This window comes from Scyliorhinus torazame, chromosome 21 (genome assembly GCF_047496885.1).
Source record: "Scyliorhinus torazame isolate Kashiwa2021f chromosome 21, sScyTor2.1, whole genome shotgun sequence".
Classification (NCBI taxonomy): Eukaryota; Metazoa; Chordata; class Chondrichthyes; order Carcharhiniformes; family Scyliorhinidae; genus Scyliorhinus; species Scyliorhinus torazame.
In genome coordinates this window covers 114,764,586-114,784,552 of record NC_092727.1, presented here as the reverse complement: position 1 = coordinate 114,784,552, position 19,967 = coordinate 114,764,586, and the positions used below count along the sequence as shown (strand labels likewise).

Here is a 19,967-nt window from a genome sequence, read left to right as displayed (position 1 = left end):
GTGGTTGAGCCTTGACAGACATCCAAATGATCACAAGTTTGAATGACACAGCTGTGAGTCATTCTCACTTCAGTTCGGGAGATTGGATCTGTCCTCGGTGATGGTGAATCAGACAGAGCGTCACACAACATGGACTCTATTCCACCCCTCCGAGCAATGAGGGAGAGGCAGGGCGGCATTAACTATCGTTGCAGAAAGAGTCAGTGGCCCACAGCGAGCTTGGACATCACAAGTCGCAAGTGGTTGGAGAAGTGCCAAAATCATAAAATCAGGTTGTGCATTTAGTGTAAGCAAATCCCGTCAATCAAGAGTATACGGAAGGTTAGAATAAAAATGGTTTTAATGCAGAAAATACAAGCAGACACAAATATTCAAGGTAATAATTTGTGATTATTTACAGTAATAACAGATTCCTCTTCAAATCGTTTTGGTCAGCAGCTCCCCTGGGAGCATCATTAGTCTTGTAGGACACAAAGAGGCAGGTGTTTCAGCTCTTTTGAGAAGAACCACTTCATTCCTTGCAGTGCGGAAGATAAAAGTATTGCACACAAACGGATATGAGCAAAGCGTCCAACTGCTTTTTCCAACAGCGTCAGTTGAGTGCTCCTATTGTGCCTGCAGTTTGATGTGCAATGCTTAATCACTACAAAAAAAAAAAAGTATCATCCAAATACATTGCAGAAATCTGGGAATGAACTCCACCCACAAAGGATGTGGTGTCTCCATTCCAAGAAAAGACAGACATGCATGAGGAATAAAAAAGTGCAAACTGCTACATTTAAGATGGGAAAGGATCTGAAGGGGTAAAGGTTTCACGAAATTACTTTTCTTTGAATAAAGTCCAAAAAATCTTTGTTCCTCAGAACGCGATGCATGTTGAACTGACTGTAGGAAGTGCCTAAATTTGCCATGATAAAATCTGTTAGTGCTTTGAAGCTGCCTGCTGCAACAATATGAACTCTCACCGGTCCAAGGCTACCCTTGCGTCGAAATGACTGGTACTGTTCCGAATCTTCCTGAAGGCATTGGTCCAGCTATTGAGACAGGAAGGAGGACGTCAATAAGAAGACACTTGAATAATCACTGCACAGAGCACAAATTATCATACTGGCGCAATTGAGTTTTTGAAAATTGTCTCAAAACATTATTACACGGGATGTGGGCATCATTTGCCCATTCCTTATTGCCCTTGGCTCAGTGAATTGCTGGACCATTCCAGAAAGAAGCTAAGAGAAGTTAACACTGCTGTGGGTCTTTTTAAAAATTCATTTACAGGAAGTGGGCATTGATGGCTAGGCCAATATTTATTGCCCATCCCTAATTGCCTTTGAGAAGGTGGTGATGAGCTCCCTTCATGAACCGTTGCAGTCCATGTGGTGTAGATACACCCACAGCTGTTAGGAAGAGAGTCCCAGGATTTTGACCCAGTGACAGCAAAGGAACAATAATATATTTCCAAGTCAGGATGGGGAGTGACATGGAGGGGAACCTCGAGGTGGTGGTGTTCCCAGGTATCTGCTGCCCGTGTCCTTCTAGATAGCATGTTTGTGGATTTGGACGGTGCTGTCTAAGGAGTCTTGGTGAGTTTCTGCAATGCATCTTGTAGATGGTACATGCAGCTGCCACTGTGTCGGTGGTCGTGGTGGAAGTGAATGTTTCTGGAAGGAATGCCAATCAAGCAAGCTGCTTCGTTCTGCATGGTCTCAAGCTTCCTGAATGTTGTTGGAGCTGCACTCTTCCAGGCCAGGGTGAGATTTCCATCACACTTTTGACTTGTGCCTAGCAGATAGTTGACAGGTTTTGGGGAGTCAGTAGGCGAGTTGCTCACCACAAGATTCCTAGGGCATGATTTAATGGTCACGCTGTGCCCGAAAATCAGCTCGCCGTGGCGCAGCATGGGCGATAAAAGCCGGGAGATCCCGTTCCCGGGATCTACCAGGTTTGCAACGTGTCCCGAGACCTAACGCAATCTTGCGAAACTTTGCAATTTAAATCCCGTCCATTGTGGGCAGGATCAATATTTGGCAAATCTGCATATTATAGCGAGGCAGTTAGTCTCACTTTGGGGCAGCACGGTAGCATTGTGGTTAGCACAATTGCTTCACAGCTCCAGGGTCCCAGGTTCGATTCCCGGCTTGGGTCACTGTCTGTGCGGAGTCTGCACGTTCTCCCCGTGTGTGCGTGGGTTTCCTCCGCGTGCTCCGGTTTCTTCCCACAGTCCAAAGATGTGCAGGTTAGGTGGATTGGCCATGCCAAATTGCCCTTAAGTGTCCAAAATTGCCCTTAGTGTTGGGTGGGGTTACTGGGTTATGGGGATAGGGTGGAGATGTGGGCCTGGGTAGGGTGCCCATTCCAAGAGTTGGTGCAGACTCCATGGGCCAAATGGCCTCCTTCTGTACTGTAGATTCTATGAATGTGCAGATTCCAGAGGTACCTGAAGCATGGGATCAATCTCCCTCGCCTTGGAGACCTTGGGTGAGCGCCGTTCAGTACTGAGCTCCACAAATAGAGATCAGACGGAATGGCACTTGTGGGGGTCTCGCAGGAGATCAGAGGCGGCCCCCAGATGCATGCCCGTTGGGCAATGTGGCACCCTCGCATTGCTGGTGCCACCCTGACACTGCCAGCCTGTCACCCTGACACCCAGTGCCACATGCGTGCCAACCTAGTGGCACTGCCAGTTGGCAGGGGCACTGCCAGGGTGTCAAGCTGGCATTTTATGTTCTAGTGTGATCGGGCCGTGGGTGCCCTGTGTGTATGTTGGGGGGTGCAGGTCAATCATCTTAGCTCTAGGACATCACTGCAGGGGTCCCTCCCATAATGCATTGGGGCATGGGGAGGGTCAGGGGCCGCTTTGGGGTCTCGGAGATCTCTCACTACATTGAGGAGTTCCAGTGAGCGGAGCTCCTCAGTGTACAAAACGTTGTATGCATTCCTCGCTGAGGCCCCTTATCAAACATGAGTGCCGGTAAATACGCAGCTAAACCTGCTTGCTATGGGACTTTGTTCCCAATTAGTTAAATTGCACTTCTAGCCTCTGATGTGCTCTTGTTGCCATAGTACTTGTCTGGCCCGTCCAGTTCAGTTTCTTGTTAATGGTAACCACCAGGATGTTCTTTCTTGTTACTTGTCATCCCAAGCCTGGATACTGTCCAGGTCTTGCTGCATTTGGACATGGACTGGAGTATTTGAGGAGTTGTGACTGGTGTTGAACATTGTGCAATCATCAGCGAACATCCCCACTTCTGGCCTTATGTTGGAAGGATGGTCATTGATGAAGTAGCTGGAGATGGTTGATCCTCAGACACTACTACCCGGAGGAACTCCTGCAGTGATGTCCTAGAGCTAAGATGATTGACCTCCAACAACTACAATCATCTTCCTTTTACCAGCTTTGACTCCAGCCAGTGGAGAATTTTCACCCTGATTCCCACCGCATATAGTTTTGCTAGGATTCCTTGATGTCACAATGTGTGGAGTCAACATACACCATAGAAACGTACGGCACAGAACGAGGCCTTTCAGCCCGTTGTGTTTGTGCTGTCCAAAAAATAAAGGACTAGTCCAATTGAATCCCACCTTATGGCGCCTGGTGTGTAGCCTTTCAGGTTTCAGCACTCCAGGTGCAGATCCAGATACCTTTTGAATGAGTTGAAGGTTTCTGCCTCCACCACCAAACCAGGCAATGAATTCCAGACACCCACCACTCCCTGGGTGAAGAGGTTTTTCCTTGTGCCCCCTCTAATCCTTCTACAAATCACCTTAAATCTGTGCTCATTGGCAATTAACCTCTTCTTTCGGGGAAAGGGGGCTCTGCAATTTTGTACACCTCAATTAAGTCACCCCTCAGTCTCCTCAGTTCTAAGGAAAACAACCCCAGCCTATCCAATCTTTCCTCATGCCTGCAATTTTCAAGCCCTGGTAACATTCTTATACATCTCCTATGCACACACTCCAGAGCAAATATATCTTTCCTGTAATGTGTGACCAGGTACCCAAAATTCCAGCTGTGGTTTAACCAGCATTTTATACAGGTTCAGCATTACAACCCTGCTTTTATATTCAATGCCTCGTCCAATAAAGGAAAACATTCCAATTGCTTTCTTTACCACCCGTCTTCCCACCTTCAGAGACCTGTGGACATGCACTCCAAAGTCCCGCACTTCCTCCACCCCTCCCAATGTCCTCCCGCTTATTGTGTATTCCCCAGCTTTGTTTCCCTTCCCCAAATACACACTTCTCAAGAAGGAACATGTAGGCCAGAACAAGTAAGGGCAGCAGACAGTGAACCACATGGGTTTTTACGCCAATTAATGTTAGTTTCATGGCCACCATTACTGAGACTAGCTTTCCATTCCAAACTTTTTCAAATTAAGGAGTTGAATTTCTTAATTTAATTTAAATTCCACCAGCTACAATGTTGAGATTTGAAGTTGTGGTCCCAGAGAATTAGCCTGAGCCTTTGGATTAGTAGTCCAGTGGCATGCTCAATACGCTACCATCTCCCCCCTGCCTCTTATACAATATGTACAAAAGGGTGAAAACTCTTATACAATAAATTAACTATGACTCTTCTACTGGGTCAGTAGGTTACGCACCACCCAGCACGGTCACCAGCTGCTCAGAAGTGGACAGTGCCAAATTCTAACGCCTGGTTGATGTCGGGTTTGCTGAGTTCAGTGACGGTGATGGTGGTCATTCAGCACCATAGAGCACCATAGATCACCAGCGTAACTAACCCAACAAAGGGGGGAAAAAATTAACTTCACCTTTCAACAAACATAACCCTCTCCTAGCAGGACAATAAGAAATTGCCTCTCACCTTGTAACGCTGATCCTCTGACAAGTTCCTGACTCCTTTTATCTCGACAAAAACTTCATAGTGCGGGTCTGAACTGCCACAGAATGGACCTGCGAGAAGAAATTTGAATTATCTGCGATATATGGGCAGAGGTAGGCACTGCCCAGTGATTTAGCACTTCATTTTACTATACACAGTAAAGCACGTTACAAGGTCATTACGTTAAAGTCAGGCCACCTCATATTGCAGGCAGCAGTTGTGCGGTATTTCTAAGTTTAGTTACATTCATCATCGCCAAACAGATGGACAGAAATGAGCTTCTGGAGGTCAGTTGCAGACCACAATACATTAGCAATACATTGGTTTCCTGTAGTGTCATTACGCCATTCAACTGCTGAAGAAGATAATTTTTCTATTGTGTTTTTCATCAATAAAAGTTTTTAAAAATTAAAGGGAAAGTCGTCATAGTCCCAGATGACCATAGGCTGCTTTTCTCCTTTGAGGGGGCAGAGCTGACTAGTGGCGGTTTAACCTGAGGGTCACCACACCTCAGGCGAGGGGCAAGGTTGAGAAGGCGGGGTCTTCGTGAATAATCTCAGCTGGTACGGGAATTGAACCCGCGCTGTTGGCGTCGCTCCACATCACGACCCAGCTGTCCAGCCAACTGAGCTAAACGGAGCCCACTCTACAGGTGTGGTACAGCAGAAATGGAAAGGTTTTTTTTTTTTTTAAAGCAAAACAATATTTAGTCCATGAACTCAAGTTAACCTTTTTAAAACATACAGTGAACATCTTAGCAAACATTAATTCAAATACAACCCCCAAAGAATACAACACTAAGTAATCCTTTAAGCTTTCCTTTTAACATCCATCTCGTTAAAACACCTTTTACCAGAAGCACATCAGGTTAAAGTCACTACTGTTATTAGTTTTAAATCACCAGGATTGATTTACAGTCTTTAGATTACAGAGAGAGAGATTCATACACCTTCTGGCTGTGACTGCAGCTAACCCGCTCTGAAAACGAAACTAAAACCCACCCTGCAGCAAACAGCCTAAAACAAAAGTAAAAAGCTGACAGACAGCCCAGCTCCACCCACTCTCTTGATATCACTGCAGTGGTAAACACCCATTTCTTAAAGGTACTCTCACAGGACAATATAGACGTGGATTATGTACTCACAGGCTTGAACTTTTGAACTCTGACTGCTGATATCGGTGTATGTGGGGTTGAGCTGTGCCAATGGGTTCCCAGGCGGCAGGACTGGAAGATCCCGTCGGTAGCTAATGGCGAACCCCCTTCACTGCCGTAAAATCCCACCCATATTTTCTGTAACCGTTTACATCTCACTCACTGACTTTGGTTACCAGCCTCCAAGATTTGGAAATCGCTGGCATATATATCAGCAATATAATCTCATCAATACATAGAGGATAGGAATGCCAATGTCTTATTAATACATTGTAAAGGCCCATTGGCACTTTGTTAAACGGCAATAACATTGTGAAGGCAATTGCATTGTTAAACAGGAATGGGTATTGGTGGTTGTATAAATGGGGACGGTTGTTTAATGTAGCATCCCTTTAAGGGGCTCCCCTCTTAGTTTGTCCCTTTGTTTGTTTAATTGGTTCTGCTGAGAGAGTATAAATGGGGCCAGCTGGAACATCGAGGGGAGGAACTGGGAGAGTCTGTGATTTTGCTTTGCTGCCTTGGAAATAAACCCTAGTCAATGTACTGGCTAGCTTTAGACTTATTCTCCCTCAGGGAGGACTGGATATTCTAGCAGCGCTGGGTTTAAGTACCAGTGTCGGGGGTTAGGGTTGCAATTTAATGTTGGAGCGTGACTGATGCACAGTCAGCAACAACGCGAGTGCTGCAAACACGCAATTAAACGTTGCTTAGTGTAAATGGCAGAACAAATCACAAGCTGCCACACAGCACGTTCACAATCTTAACCCTGCGTTCTGCCACTGGGAAAGATGTTCTGGGTACTTCCCAGCATCTTCTAATTGGAGCGATACCCATTTTAGTTTAACAGTGCAGCCTGATTTCAGTATTTCCTTCGCTAAAACAAGCAAATCCATCTGTGAATGGGGCACAACGTTATGAATCGGGGTTACTGTTTGTAAATTTCAACAGTGCTCCCTGATGTTGACAGTCTGGTCTAGCCCAGAGCTCCTCCACGCCAGCATGGATAAAAACATGCCCTGCTCAGCTTCACCTTGGAACCCTTTTGAGCGGACTGCAAATGGAATACCACTGCAGTGACTCGTGCCATACTCTCGTCTCCAGACAGAAAGATAGGATAAGTCAAGGTAGATTTGTTTACAGTAAAGGTGCATTGCTCAAAACAACATGGTCTTAGTTATTACCCACGAGAAGTGCCTCAAGCTCCAGTCCATTCTCAGACTCACCATTACACATTAGTAGCTGATGGGTTATCTCATAACCATTACCGGGCTGCCATGATCATCATGTGTATGCCCAGTCTCCTGGTTGGCGGAAAGGATTAGATCATATGCAACGCTTACAATAAGACTTCTATTAAATCAATTTTGATGGATTGATTTGTGTTTATCAAGGAGATTATGAAGATTGTTGGTATTGGGCAATGGACCATTTTTTATTCTTTTTGGCACCAAACAAGTAAAACTGTTCTGAAGAAAGATAGTTAACCTGAAATGTTATTTCCTGCATTCTCGGTTTATATTTCAGGTTTCAAGGAGCGGTTGTATTTTTTGCCTTTGTATAAGATTCTCTGTCCTCCATCCAAGCGATGTGCCTCAGGATTCGCAACCCCCAACCGCCCCGGTGTAAAATTTCCAACTCGTACTCCAGGTATTCTTGACAGTCAATTTAATACTCAATTACTGGCAATTTGAGGCTATGACCTTAAGGACTGGAGCTGCCCAAATCTCTCTGCGTTCATAGTGGGAGATCTGTCATGAGGAAGATGCTCATCTTTATTTCACCCCATCTGGGCGGACGGGTCAAAGTTGAAAGGGCGGACAGCACGGCGGCGTAGTGGTTAGCACAGCTGCCTCACTGCACCGAGGCCCCAGGTTCGATCCCGGCTCTGGGCCACTAACCGTGTGGAGATTCCACATTCTCCCCGTGTTTGCGTGGGATTCATCCCCACAACCCAAAGATGTGCAGGCTAGGTGGATTGGCGACGCTAAATTGCCCCTTAATTGGAGAAAATGAATTGGGTACTCTAAATTTAGAAAAGAAAAGTTGAAAGGGCACATGTCAAAGGTGAAAGGCTAAAAGGACGGCACCAGCCACCTTCCTTCTCATCAAAATAAGTCAAGACCGCCACTGAATCACGGAGGGTTACTTTGATGAGTAAGTCAAGTCCCAGAGTTTCAAACATGAGCAAACATGCTGGATCCGACAGATGATGCAATCTTTAAAGTAATCCTGTGATTTTAACATCCTTAATTTTAGCGGTTACCAAACAGCTAATCCAGTCATGTTCTTACCCAAAAGGCCACTCTGTGCACAGCAGTAATCAAGGAGCATTGCTCCAGGCCACAGGCTAACAGCTCGCAGTAGCGTCCGGTAGAACGCCTCCTCCGTGATTTTCTCTCCCCTGACGTTTAAGAATTGGCCTCGTCTGACAAAAGCAAAATGAGCAAATGCCCGGGTTTAGAAATTCAGCAAAATAATGCGCAGAGAGCAAAATAAATGGATGAAATTAAATCCACGCACCTGCATTTAAATTCAACGACAGGACACTGATTGTGAAAACCCACGACCTTTACAATATCCCCCATCCGGTACCTGAAAAGATCAACAAATATTGCACAGAAAACCAACTTGTTTTGGAGCACTACGGGAATGAACGGGAACTGCTTATGGTTTTGTTTTGAGATTTATTTTCATTTAATCCGCAGAATATTTGAGATGTTCCATCATGAGGGCAGGCCCGACAATGTGGGATAAGTGCGTGTGTTTTCCCGGAGTGTCGAGGCTGAGATTGGGGGGGGGGGGGGGGGGGGAGGGGGTTGCCAACACTCTCAGTACAACCAGCTGCTAATGGAAGGAGCATTCATTCCTATTGATACATAGTTTGAGGAAACTGTGATCTAAACAGTAGAGTGGTGCACAAGCAGTATGAGAACCATCATCTGTAATACTTCCCATACCAGCCTCCCCGAACAGGTGCCGGAATGTGGCGACTAGGGGCTTTTCACAGTACCTTCATTTGAAGCCTACTTGTGACAATAAACGATTTTCATTTCATTTCATTTTTTCTTTGGTGTTGAATTATGACAGTTAAGCTTATAGCTCAGAATCTGACAGCATCTGACTCTTCTTCACCCAGACTCGAAGCGTTAGCTCCCTTTTCTCTCCACAGATGCTGTCAGACCTGCTCAGATTGTCCAGTCTTTTCTGTTTTTGTTCCAGATTCCAGCATCTGCACTCATTTGCTTTTGGCTCAGAATCTGGCTGCATAATGGATGACAGTCGAAACGCATTTTCAAATGTTTCAACTGTACAAGTCCTTTAACGTCCTTACAGCTTTTACAATAACTTGTATTTATAAAGCATCTTCAATGTACTGAAATGCCCAAAGGCACTTCACAGGAGTCATAGAGCAAAATCTGACACCAAGCTGTGAAGGAGATCATAGAGCAAATGACTCTAAGCTGAGCCAAGCGAGGAGGCTGTAAAGAGGCTTGACGGAGGGAAGATGGGTAAGGAGGTGGACAGGTTTAGGGAAGGAATTCCGAAGGTTGGGGTCTAGAATCATGCAACAGAATCACAGAATGGCTGCAACGGTGAAGGAGGCCCTTCACGTCTGTGACAGCCCTCTGCGGGAACAACTGACCTAGTCCCACTCCCCGGGCGTTTCACCATAGCGCTGCAACTTGTTTTTCTCTTCAGCTCAAGCACGGCCACCAATAGTGGAATATTTCAAATCTAGGATGCTCATGGGGCCAGAATTAGAGCAGCCAGATATTGTGGAGAGTTGTAGGACTGGAGGAGGGGGACGTAAACGGAGGGAGTTAAAAATTAGGCATTGCATAACCAGGAGGCAACGTGGGTCAGCGTGCACAGGGGTGATGGATGAATGGGACTTCATGAGAGAAGGGAAATGGGTAACAGAGTTTGCAGGGGGAACAATGAGTTAGGCCAGTCAGGAATGCATTGGAACATTCAAGTCTGAAGGTTACAAAGACAATAGATGGAGAGTCCACTCATTTCTTTCCAACAGCCATTTAAATGCAAACATAAAGTCATATATTGAATGCAAAACTTCTGCTGTCAGCTGTTAAATTTTCTAAACGCCTTTCTTGTGGAATTAACAGCACTTTTTAAAACTATTTGTTAATATGACAGGAATCTCACCTGTTTATAGCACATGGGTCATTTTTATATGAAACCGAAAATTTTAAAGTCGCATGACAGAGGCTGTTTTACAAAACGCTTATGTTAAATCAGAGCACAGTTCATATCTGCCAACTATAAAATTGGAAAAATATGATATGTTTTCTGGGTACAGAATACAGAACAGCATTGGGTAGTTGAGTGGTTCAGATAAAAAAAAATCAAGCTCTGGGTCACTGTGCGTGTGGAGTTTGCACATTCTCCCCGAGTTTGCGTGGGTTTGGCCCCTACAACCCAAAGATGTGCAGGCGAGGTGGACTGGCCACGCTAAATTGCCCCTTAATTGGAAACATTTTAAAAGAGTGAAGCTTAAGCAGAAAATAGTTGCATGACTTCCATAATCCATTTTTTATGTAACAAATACCGATACTAAAGGACAGAAGGAAGTGGCATTTCTGTCAATGGATTGTTTATTTAGACTAAACGAATGATGAATAGTTGTGATTTAGTACATGGAGCAAGACTGCCCTAGCCCCGCTATCTAAGGATAAATGTTCACAGTACAGCTCCCTCCATCCTTACCCCACCCCCACATTGTCTCCTGGAGATGACACAGTAGCTCAAATAGTGGTGCAATCAATCCCACTTGCTTGCCATTTGGAATCACTCCCTGTGGCTCTGTGTACACCGAGTCCTGTAGCAAATCCGTCTCCGATTGTCCTGCGTGGCAATGGATCTGACATCTGCTAAATTGTTTTCCCAGACTGGGAGCTGATGTCTGCAGCTAGAGAGACTGAATCTGCATTGCAAATTAAGTACCCAAAATGTGCTCCAGCGATTTGGTTACAGGAGCTGAAAGTTTGTAACCCTTACCCAATAGGCAGCAATGGTTCATTGAGATCACAGCACTCACAGTGGGCAAGGATTACGATCAATCATTCGCTAGGCTAGAAATTCAAGCACTCCTCCTTTTCAGCGAGGCTCGGGATGGGAAGAACAATCCCTGTGATTGGATTGATGTGAGTCCTGCTCAGTACCGCCACCTAGCTGCAGACAGTAATATGTAGATCAACAAAATAAACAGGTACAAAGACTGGGCTGCTGTGTCATCTCCAGTTGGGGTCTGGTTCAGCTCACTTGGTTAGACAGCTGGTTTATGAAACAGAGCGAGGCCAGCAGCGTGGGTTCAATTCCCATACCGGCTGAGGTTATTTCATGAAGGTCCCTCCTTCTTAACCTTGCCCCTGGCCTGAGGTGTGGTGATCCACAGGCTAAACCACCACCAGTCAGATCGCCCCCTCAAAGGGGAAAGCAGCAAATGGTCATCTGGGACTATGGCGACATTACCTTTAATAAAATGGGGAGGGCTACTGGAGGGAAGAGCAACTAGGTCACGAAAGAAGCAGTGAGCAGGGGAGGTAACCAACAGATAGCAGTGGCCAGGGTAGGTAGCGCAGACTGGCAGTGGCCTGGGTTCTTTGACTGTGGGTATGGAGGAGCACTCTTTGCTATTCCTGCTCAACAGTCAGGTAGATCTAGATTAAAATCATTCCTTACAGGCTGCAGTCTAACAGTCTCCTGCACGATAGCACAGTTGCTTTATATCGCCAAGGTCCCAGGTTCGATTCCCGGCTTGGGCCACTGTCTGTGGGGAGTCTGCCTGTGTCTGCGTGGGTTTCCTCCGGGTGCTCCGGTATCCTCCCACAAGTCCTGAAAGACGTGCTTTAAATGACCTGTTAGGTGAATTGGACATTCTGAATTCTCCCTCTTTGTACCTGAACAGGCGCCAGAATGTGGCAACTAGGGGATTTTCACAGTAACTTCATTGCAGTGTTAATGTAAGCCTACTTGTGACAATAATAAAGATTATTATTAGGAGGGTCTTGTAGACGTGGTTGATCCAAGTGGAGTTACACATTTCAGGGAAAGCTGAACATATAATGGGGGGGTCTCAGACAGGTGCTAGGACAATCCCGCGGCAGAGTGTCCACGCTGTCGTAAACGCCGTCGTGAACGGGCTGCTCCCACGTCTAATTCTGGCCCCTCCAGGGGGCCAGCATGGTGCTAGAGCGGTTGGCGCCGTTCCAGCTGCAGATCCTGGTGCGAACTGGGCGCCGCGGGATCCGCGCATGCACAGTTGCGCGGTGTCAACAAGGACCTGTGCAGTGGCCTCCTTCAACGCACCGGCCCCGACGCAATATGGTGCAGGGCTACAGGGGCCGGCACGTAGGAAAGGAGGCCCCCAGCCACAGAGGCCGGCCCGCCGATCGGTGGGCTACGATCGCGGGCCAGGCCACATCGGAGGCCCCCCTCCCCCTCCACAGGCCGCCACCCGACCATTACACGTCGAGGTCCCGCCTGCTCAGAGCAGGTTAGAACGGCGCTGGCCAGACTCAGCTCTTTTCCTACGGCCGCTCGGCCCATCCGGGCCGGAGAATCGGCGGGCCGGCCACGTAGAGCGGCCCCCGACCGGCGCCGTGCCAACCACGCCGGTGTCAGTGGCGGTGTAGCCCGTTCGTGAGGATTCTCCGGCCCGGCGTGGGGCTGGGAGAATCCCGCCCCTTGTGTGCAGAGGTGTGAAGACCGCATACTGCCTTTTTACTTCTTTACCAATGTGGCGAGCAGAGCACCTCCTGCTCATAATGATATTCCTCTCGTGCACCCTATGCGAGAGGCTCAAGAGTCTGATTACTGCCTCACAAACAGGTGCTGAACAATCAGCTTTCTAGATCACTGTATCTGTTGTGCCTAAACAATATGACTAGTGTGAAGAACAGAACTATCAGAGAGTGTTTATAGCTTTGAAAATAGGTATGCAACGGTCATAAGACCATAAGACATAGAAGCAGAATTAGGCCACTCGGCCTATCGAGTCTGCTCCGCCATTCAATCATTGCTGATATTTGTCTCATCCCCATTCTCCAACCTTCTCCACTTATTAATCAAGAACCTATCTATCTCTGTCTTAAAGACACTCAACGATTTGGCCTCCACAGCCTTCTGTGGCAATGAGTTCCAGATTCACTACCCTCTGACTGAAGAAATTCCTCCTTATCTCTGTCCTAAAGGATCGTCCCTTTTGTCTGAGATTGTGTCCTCTGATTCTAGTTTTTCCCTACAAGTGGGAACATCCTCTCCATGTCCAGGCCTCGCAGAATCCTGTAAGTTTCAATAAGATCCCCCCTCATCCTTCTAAACTCCAACGAGTATAGACCTGTTCTCAACCGTTTGTGCATATTAAAAACAGAAGCTTGAATGAAACCTAAAAATCTAGTACAGCAAGACATGGTCTGTAATTAGGCTTGTAAGGGAAAAAGAATGTTGCGACTAAGCTCATTAGTGCATGTTGTCAATTGTTTTGTTTTATCAGCACGTTAAGGGTTGTCCAGGGAGCAGGAGACCATATTAACAAGTTTCGTTCATTCACACTTATTGAATGATGGACAGATACAATTTCCTACATGGAGACGCCAGAGGCTATGATAACAATACAGCAGTGAACCTGACAGACAATGATGCAGCAACAAAACTATCTGCTCTTTTTTGTCAAAAAAACCCACAGATCAGCTGATGAATGAGCTGGGATGAGTTTTCATTTGTGAGCTGAGTCATGCAGAGTAGAAAGATCTCATACTTGCACTGCCTTCAGATGGATCTGCAGGAGGGGTAGAATTGCCGGTGTTGTTAATTGTCTGATGTAATGAATGTTATCCAAGTGGTGGGCACTGATTGAAGTTTCACTTTTGTACCGAAAAAGGACACTTATTGAAACTGCGGTGCGATTGCATTAGGAGGCAAATATTTCACTCTGTAAATAAATGTAAAAATTGGTTCTGGCATCATGCTTCAAGGAGTGCCTTTTCAGATAAAAACCTGCCTTAGCAAACCTGGGCTGCTAGCTGGGAGGTTGAATAAAATAACCGGCATTTCGGATTCTCATCACTTGCCATCGACTCTGCAAGGATGTCAGGAGAGGACGTTATCTGGTTCTGCTGTGAGTTTTTGCATAACACAGCAGCTTGGTAACACATACTGATGAGGCTTACACAAAAGAGCGTTCCCTTACACAGAGTCCTGAAGGGCTACTGGCAGAATTCTACCTCGCCATGAATTAGCGACTTTGAGAGTAAACAGGAGAATGCAAAAATGAAAGTGCTGCAGTGAAGACTGATAAATGGAGAGAGAATGGGGTCTTTTTAGCTTCAGCAGCTCTAGTTTATCAGAATGTCTACATTTGGTTTTCAGTATTTTATGCCTAGGCATCTTCAGACTACACAAGAGCTGGGTGCGACCCTGACGCAGTTCTATAGGATATGAGACAGATAAGACATGTAACACTCAGCAACACACAATTAATATTAGAGCACCATACTGTGGTGAAGTCACAGTACTACAGTACTCTCAAACAACAGGAACAAAACCCTCACAGGATCAATTCGACTTTCCCGATCATCTTATGCATCTGATTCGATGAGATTATTTCCCTTCTTTATTCCTCCATGCGATGTGAGTGTCACTGGCGAGGCCGGCATTTGTTTACCCATCTCTAACTGCCCTTCAACTGAGGGGCTCGCTATGCCTTTTCAGAGTCAGCCACATTGCCGTGGGTCTGGAGTCACACGCAGGCCAGACCGTGTTGAGAAGGCAGATTGCCTCCTCTAAAGGACATTAACGGACCAGGTGGGTTTTCACGTCAACTGACAATGGGATTTGTGGTCACCATCACTGAGACTAGCTGTTAATTATTTCAAACTCCGCCAGATGCCGCGCAGCTGGATTTGAACATCTGTCCGCAGAGCATTAACCTGCACCCTCAGGATTGATAGTCCAAAAACATTGCCAATGTGCCATCGCATCCCCCCCCCCCCCCCCCCCCCCCGCGATGTTAAAAAGACAATCTCAACACAAGCTATTGTCAGTTATTGTCCAAGGCAACAAAATATCAATGAATTTAGATGGAGAAATGGAGAGCAATATCAAAATATACTGACAGGACCATGTTAGGTGGTGCACTAAGAGCTTTACATGGGAAAAGGTGCTAAGGGATGTCGGTAGATTTAAGAGTGGGGACAAATACGGCAGATGAAGCTCAGTGTGGGAATGTGGGAGGTCATCTACTTTGGACGCAAGCTAAGTAGATCGGAATATTGAGAAGCCAGGAGCTGTGGAGAAGCAGAGACTTAGAATCCCATGTATCGAAATCACCAAAAACTAGATGCAAAAAGGTACAAAACAACTTAATAGGTGAATGGAGTGCTCGCTTTTATTTCAAGGGAACGGGAATACTAAAAGAAATTCATGTTACTCTGCAGCTGCCCAAAGTTCTGGTTGGAACGCAGTTGAAATGCTATTTTCAGTTCTGGACACTGCACCATAGGCAGGTTTAGTGGCAATTTGGAACTCTAAGCTGCTGAGGTTGACTGAAAATTTCAAAACTGAAATGGGTGTTGAACCCAAGGCAGGTAAATGGAGTTAAATGGAGATAAGCCAAGCGAAGAATGGTTTAAAGTTAGAAAGAGTAGAGGGTCCAGGTCTACAGATCATTAAAGTGAGCAGGTACAGTAAATAATCAAAAAGGCCTCGATATTTAGAGGGCTAGATTACATTTGTTTATTACTGGGCCAGCGTTTATTGCCCCAGAACTGAGGGGCTTGCTGGGCCATTTCAGAGGGTACTTCAGAGTCAACCATATTGCTGTGGTCTGGAGTCACATGTAGGCCAGACCAGGTAAGGACGGCAGATTTCCTTCCCTTCCATCAGTGAATCAGATGGGTTTTCACAACAATCGACATGGTTCCATGATCATCGTTAGACTTGTAATTCCAGATTTTTATCAAATTCAAATTTCACCATGGTGGGATTCGAACACAAGAGCATTGTGTTGGGTCTCTGGATTACTAGTCCAGTGACAAGACAAATGTGCCAATGCCTCCCCAAGGAGGTAGAAGTCATGCTTCAGCTGTACAAAGCACTTGTTAAACTACACCTGACATACTGTGAAATATTCTGGGTGCTGTACCTTGGGAAGGATATACTGACTTTGGAAGAAGTGCAGCGTAGATTTACCGGCTCACTCGGACCGCATAAGGGTTAAATTACAAAGGGAGATTCCACAAACGGGAATAGTATCCCCTGGTATTTAGAAGGTCGTGTGAGATTTTCTTCAGGGCAGCACGGTGGCGCAGTGGTTAGCACTGCTGCCTCACGGCGCCGAGGTCCCAGGTTCGATCCCGGCTCTACGTCACTGTCCGTGTGGAGTTTGCACATTCTCCTCGTGTTGGCGTGGGTTTCGCCCCCACAACCCAAAGATGTGCAGGGTAGGTGGATTGGCCACGCTAAATTGCCCCCAAATTAGAGAAAATGAATTGTGTACTCTAAATTTATAAAACAACAGAGGTGATTTTCTTCAAACTTTTCAAGTTATTGAAGGAAGCAGACAGGTGAGATAATGAGAAGCTATTTCTGCTGATTGGGGAGTGAAGAACGAGAGCAGTCATAATTTTAAAATAGAACCAGACCATTCAGGAGTGAAATTAGAAAACAGTGTCACTGGGGCGGCACGGTGGCACAGTGGTTAGCACTGCTCTCTCACAGCGCCAGGGACACGGTGTGGTAGTCACCACTGTTTGTATATAGTACACATAAGAGATGTAATACGGTAAGGCTCCTGTACTGCGGGTACGGGGGTAGATCCTTGCCTGCTGGCTCCACCCAGTAGGCGGAGTATAAATGTGTGCGCTCACCGAGCTGCAGCCATTTCGGCAGCAGCTGTAGGAGGCCACACATCTCTGTGTAATAAAGCCTCGATTACTCTCTACTCTCATCTCGTCGTAATTGATAGTGCATCACACGGGTTCAATTCCGCCCTCAGGCAACTGCATGTGTGGAGTTTGCCCGTTCTCCCAGTGTCTGCGTGGGTTTCCTTCCGGTGCGCCGGTTTCCTCCCACAGTCCAAAGATGTGCGGGTTAGGTGGATTGGCCACGCTAAATTGCCCCTGGGTGTCTAAAGGTTAGTTGGGGTTACGCTGATAGGGTGGGGAAATCGGGCCCAGGTAGGGTGCTCTTTCAGAGGGTCAGTGCAGACTCAACGGGCCAAATGGCCTCCTTCTGCACTGGAGGGATTCTATGATTCTGTGAAAAAGGATGGTAGGAGCTTGGCGCTCTCTCCCACAAATGACAACTCACACCAGATCAATTGTTAATTTTAAATCCGAGATTGATAGATTTTTGTTCACCAAAGGTACAAAGAGATAGGAGACAAAGGCTGGTGTGCGGAGTTAGTTGCTGATTAGCCATTGCCTCACTGAATGCACCTTGGTGCTCGAGGGACTAAATAGCCTGCTCCTGTTCCTGCATCAATCTTAAGTGACAGCTCACACACATTGAGGAGCAGGTTGGGTAAAAGGCTTTTGAAAATCACACTCTGCTTCCTTAAGTCGGCTGACCCTTGACACAAATGGAAGTGACAGCCTCAGATGGCAATTAGGGGAGAGGATAGATAATAGACAGTTTTTCCAGCCAGCCATCTATTCATTATCCTCACTGTGCTTGGGTTAACCACTGCTGGAGTAATGCACTCTCTCAACTCAAGCTGTGCAGTATTTTCTACATCAATATTTCTGAATCACCAGTAACATTTCAAAGAAGCTATCGGGTTGCTTTTGTTTTGCCTTTGAATATCATTTATATGACATGTTAATGTGAAAAACAAATCTCGCGAGAGGAGAAGTAAGAGACTACAAGTAGCAAAGCTGGTGTTTAAATATTTGCGAACTATCTCATCATCTGTACCTGTACAAACCAGATGTATTTGTGACAATCAGTTCGTACAACTCATTTTCCTTCACTTCATCCAGAAACAGTGTTTGTGGTTGTCCTTCACTGCAGAGATCAACAGGAATAAATTCAAAGAAGATCGACAGTGGCCACAAGAGATAATGCCGTTCCTCTTTCCCTGGCCACAGATTCACTCCAATCAGACCTAAGAAAAGACAGAGAATTGTAGAATGGGTAGAGTGCAGGAAGTGGCCTTTGGGCCCATTGCATCCCTGTCGGCCCTCCAACCTGGAGCGAGTAACTCAGCTAGTCCCACTCGCCTGTCTTTCCCTTGTGGCCTTCGCTTTTCCAGATCGATGTCAGGAGCACACGAGCCCCGGCAGCTACACTCCGAAGATTTGGAATTAATGCAAAACACTCACACATAGAATTATATAGAAAAGATAGCATGGAAACAGGCTGCTTAACAATCAACCCATGCTGGTGTTCACCTGTCACACAAGCAAGGCAGAATGCTAGTGGTGGAGAGTCAGTCAATGTGCCCCTATGTTATCTCCATGGGACAGAATGCCTTCTGCCAGAACCTACAACATCCACATTGCAGGGTGAAATCACAGCATCAACTGCAATAGAGAAATATCTGTACTGCTTGGTGTTGATAGGCTGCACTGCAGATTTCTAACTTCCAGAAGGACTTTTCATAATTTAGGAAATAGTTCTTTGCAGGTCAGTCATAAAGGGGAAAAAGTAGGCAGCACGGTGGCGCAGCGGTTAACATTGCTGCCTCACGGCGCCGAGGTCCCAGGTTCGATCCCGGCTCTGGGTCACTGTCTGTGTGGAGTTTGCACATTCTCCCCGTGTTTGTGTGGGTTTCGCCCCCAAAACCCAAAAATGTGCAGGGTAGGTGGATTGGCCACGCTAAATTGCCTCTTAATTGGAAAAAATTAATTGGGTACTCTAAACGTATTAAAAAAATAAAGGGAAAAAGAACAGGTACCAGGCGTAGTCCCTCAGCTCTTGCCACATTAAAAAGGAAAGGTTAGGAAATAAGAAACAAGATAAATGCCTCTGGCTCCTTTGACAGCACCTTCCAAACCCATGACCTTTGCCACCTCGAAGGACAAGGGCAGCAGACGCATGTAACACCACCAGCTGCAAGTTTCCCTCCAAGCCACACACCGTCCTGACCTGGAACTATATCGCCGTTCCTTCACTGTTGCTGGGTCCAAATCCTGGAACTCCATCCCTAACAGCGCTGCGGTTGCACCTACGCCACGTGGACTGCAGCAGATCAAGAAGGCAGCTCACCACCACCACCTCAAGGGCAACTAGGGATGGCCTAGCCAGCGCCACCCACCCACCGTGAAAGAACTAAAACCAAAATTAAAAGGAAGAATCGAGCCACGAACATCAAACTTAATTAACTGTACTTGGGTATTATGCCCATTTAGAATGTCTATAATGTCTGCATAGTTTTCCTTGATGCCATAATCACTAACACGGAATAAAGGTGTTCAACAGAAACTACAATTTTCAGAACACAAGAATTAGGAGGAGTAGGCCATTCGGCCCCTCGAGCCTGCTCACCGTTTGAAGATATCATGGCTGATCGGATTGCGGCATTAACTCAATTTTCCTTACTGCGCCCCCATAACCCTCGACTCCCCATGTCCATCGTAAAGGCTCAGGTCTGAAATCTGTCACGCCACACCACAGATTGTGAAAATTTATCAAACTTGTCAGGTTTTTAAGTTGAAAGAAAAATGAATGTTACGACTGGAGTGCGTCCCGAGATGGCACCGTGACGTGTTGTGGTCAAAACGATTATCAGTGGAAATAGGATTACTTTCACCAGTTTTACAAAGCTGTAAGAAATGCAATAGAAGTAAATGAAACAATATGGGGAAAAGCTTTTTCACGCAGTGTGTGTTTGGGGTCAGGAATGCACTGCTCCGACAGTCTGGTGAAGGCAGGTTCAATTGAGGAATTCAAAAGGGAAAATTGGATGGTTACCTGAAAAGGAAGAATGTGCAGGGTTACAGGAGAAAGGCAGGG

General features: G+C 46.3%; 1 protein-coding gene across 1 annotated transcript in view; it reads right to left on the bottom strand.

Annotated features, from left to right (window-relative positions):
* Positions 1–322: 322 nt before the first annotated feature.
* The window catches only part of ghdc (GH3 domain containing), a 39,499-nt gene continuing 19,854 nt past the window's right edge, over positions 323–19,967 (bottom strand). The window contains 5 exon segments of the mRNA XM_072487316.1: positions 323–1,034; positions 4,823–4,911; positions 8,285–8,418; positions 8,514–8,585; positions 17,928–18,117. Of these exon segments, the coding sequence (XP_072343417.1) occupies positions 813–1,034; positions 4,823–4,911; positions 8,285–8,418; positions 8,514–8,585; positions 17,928–18,117 (707 nt within the window). The 3' untranslated portion in view covers positions 323–812.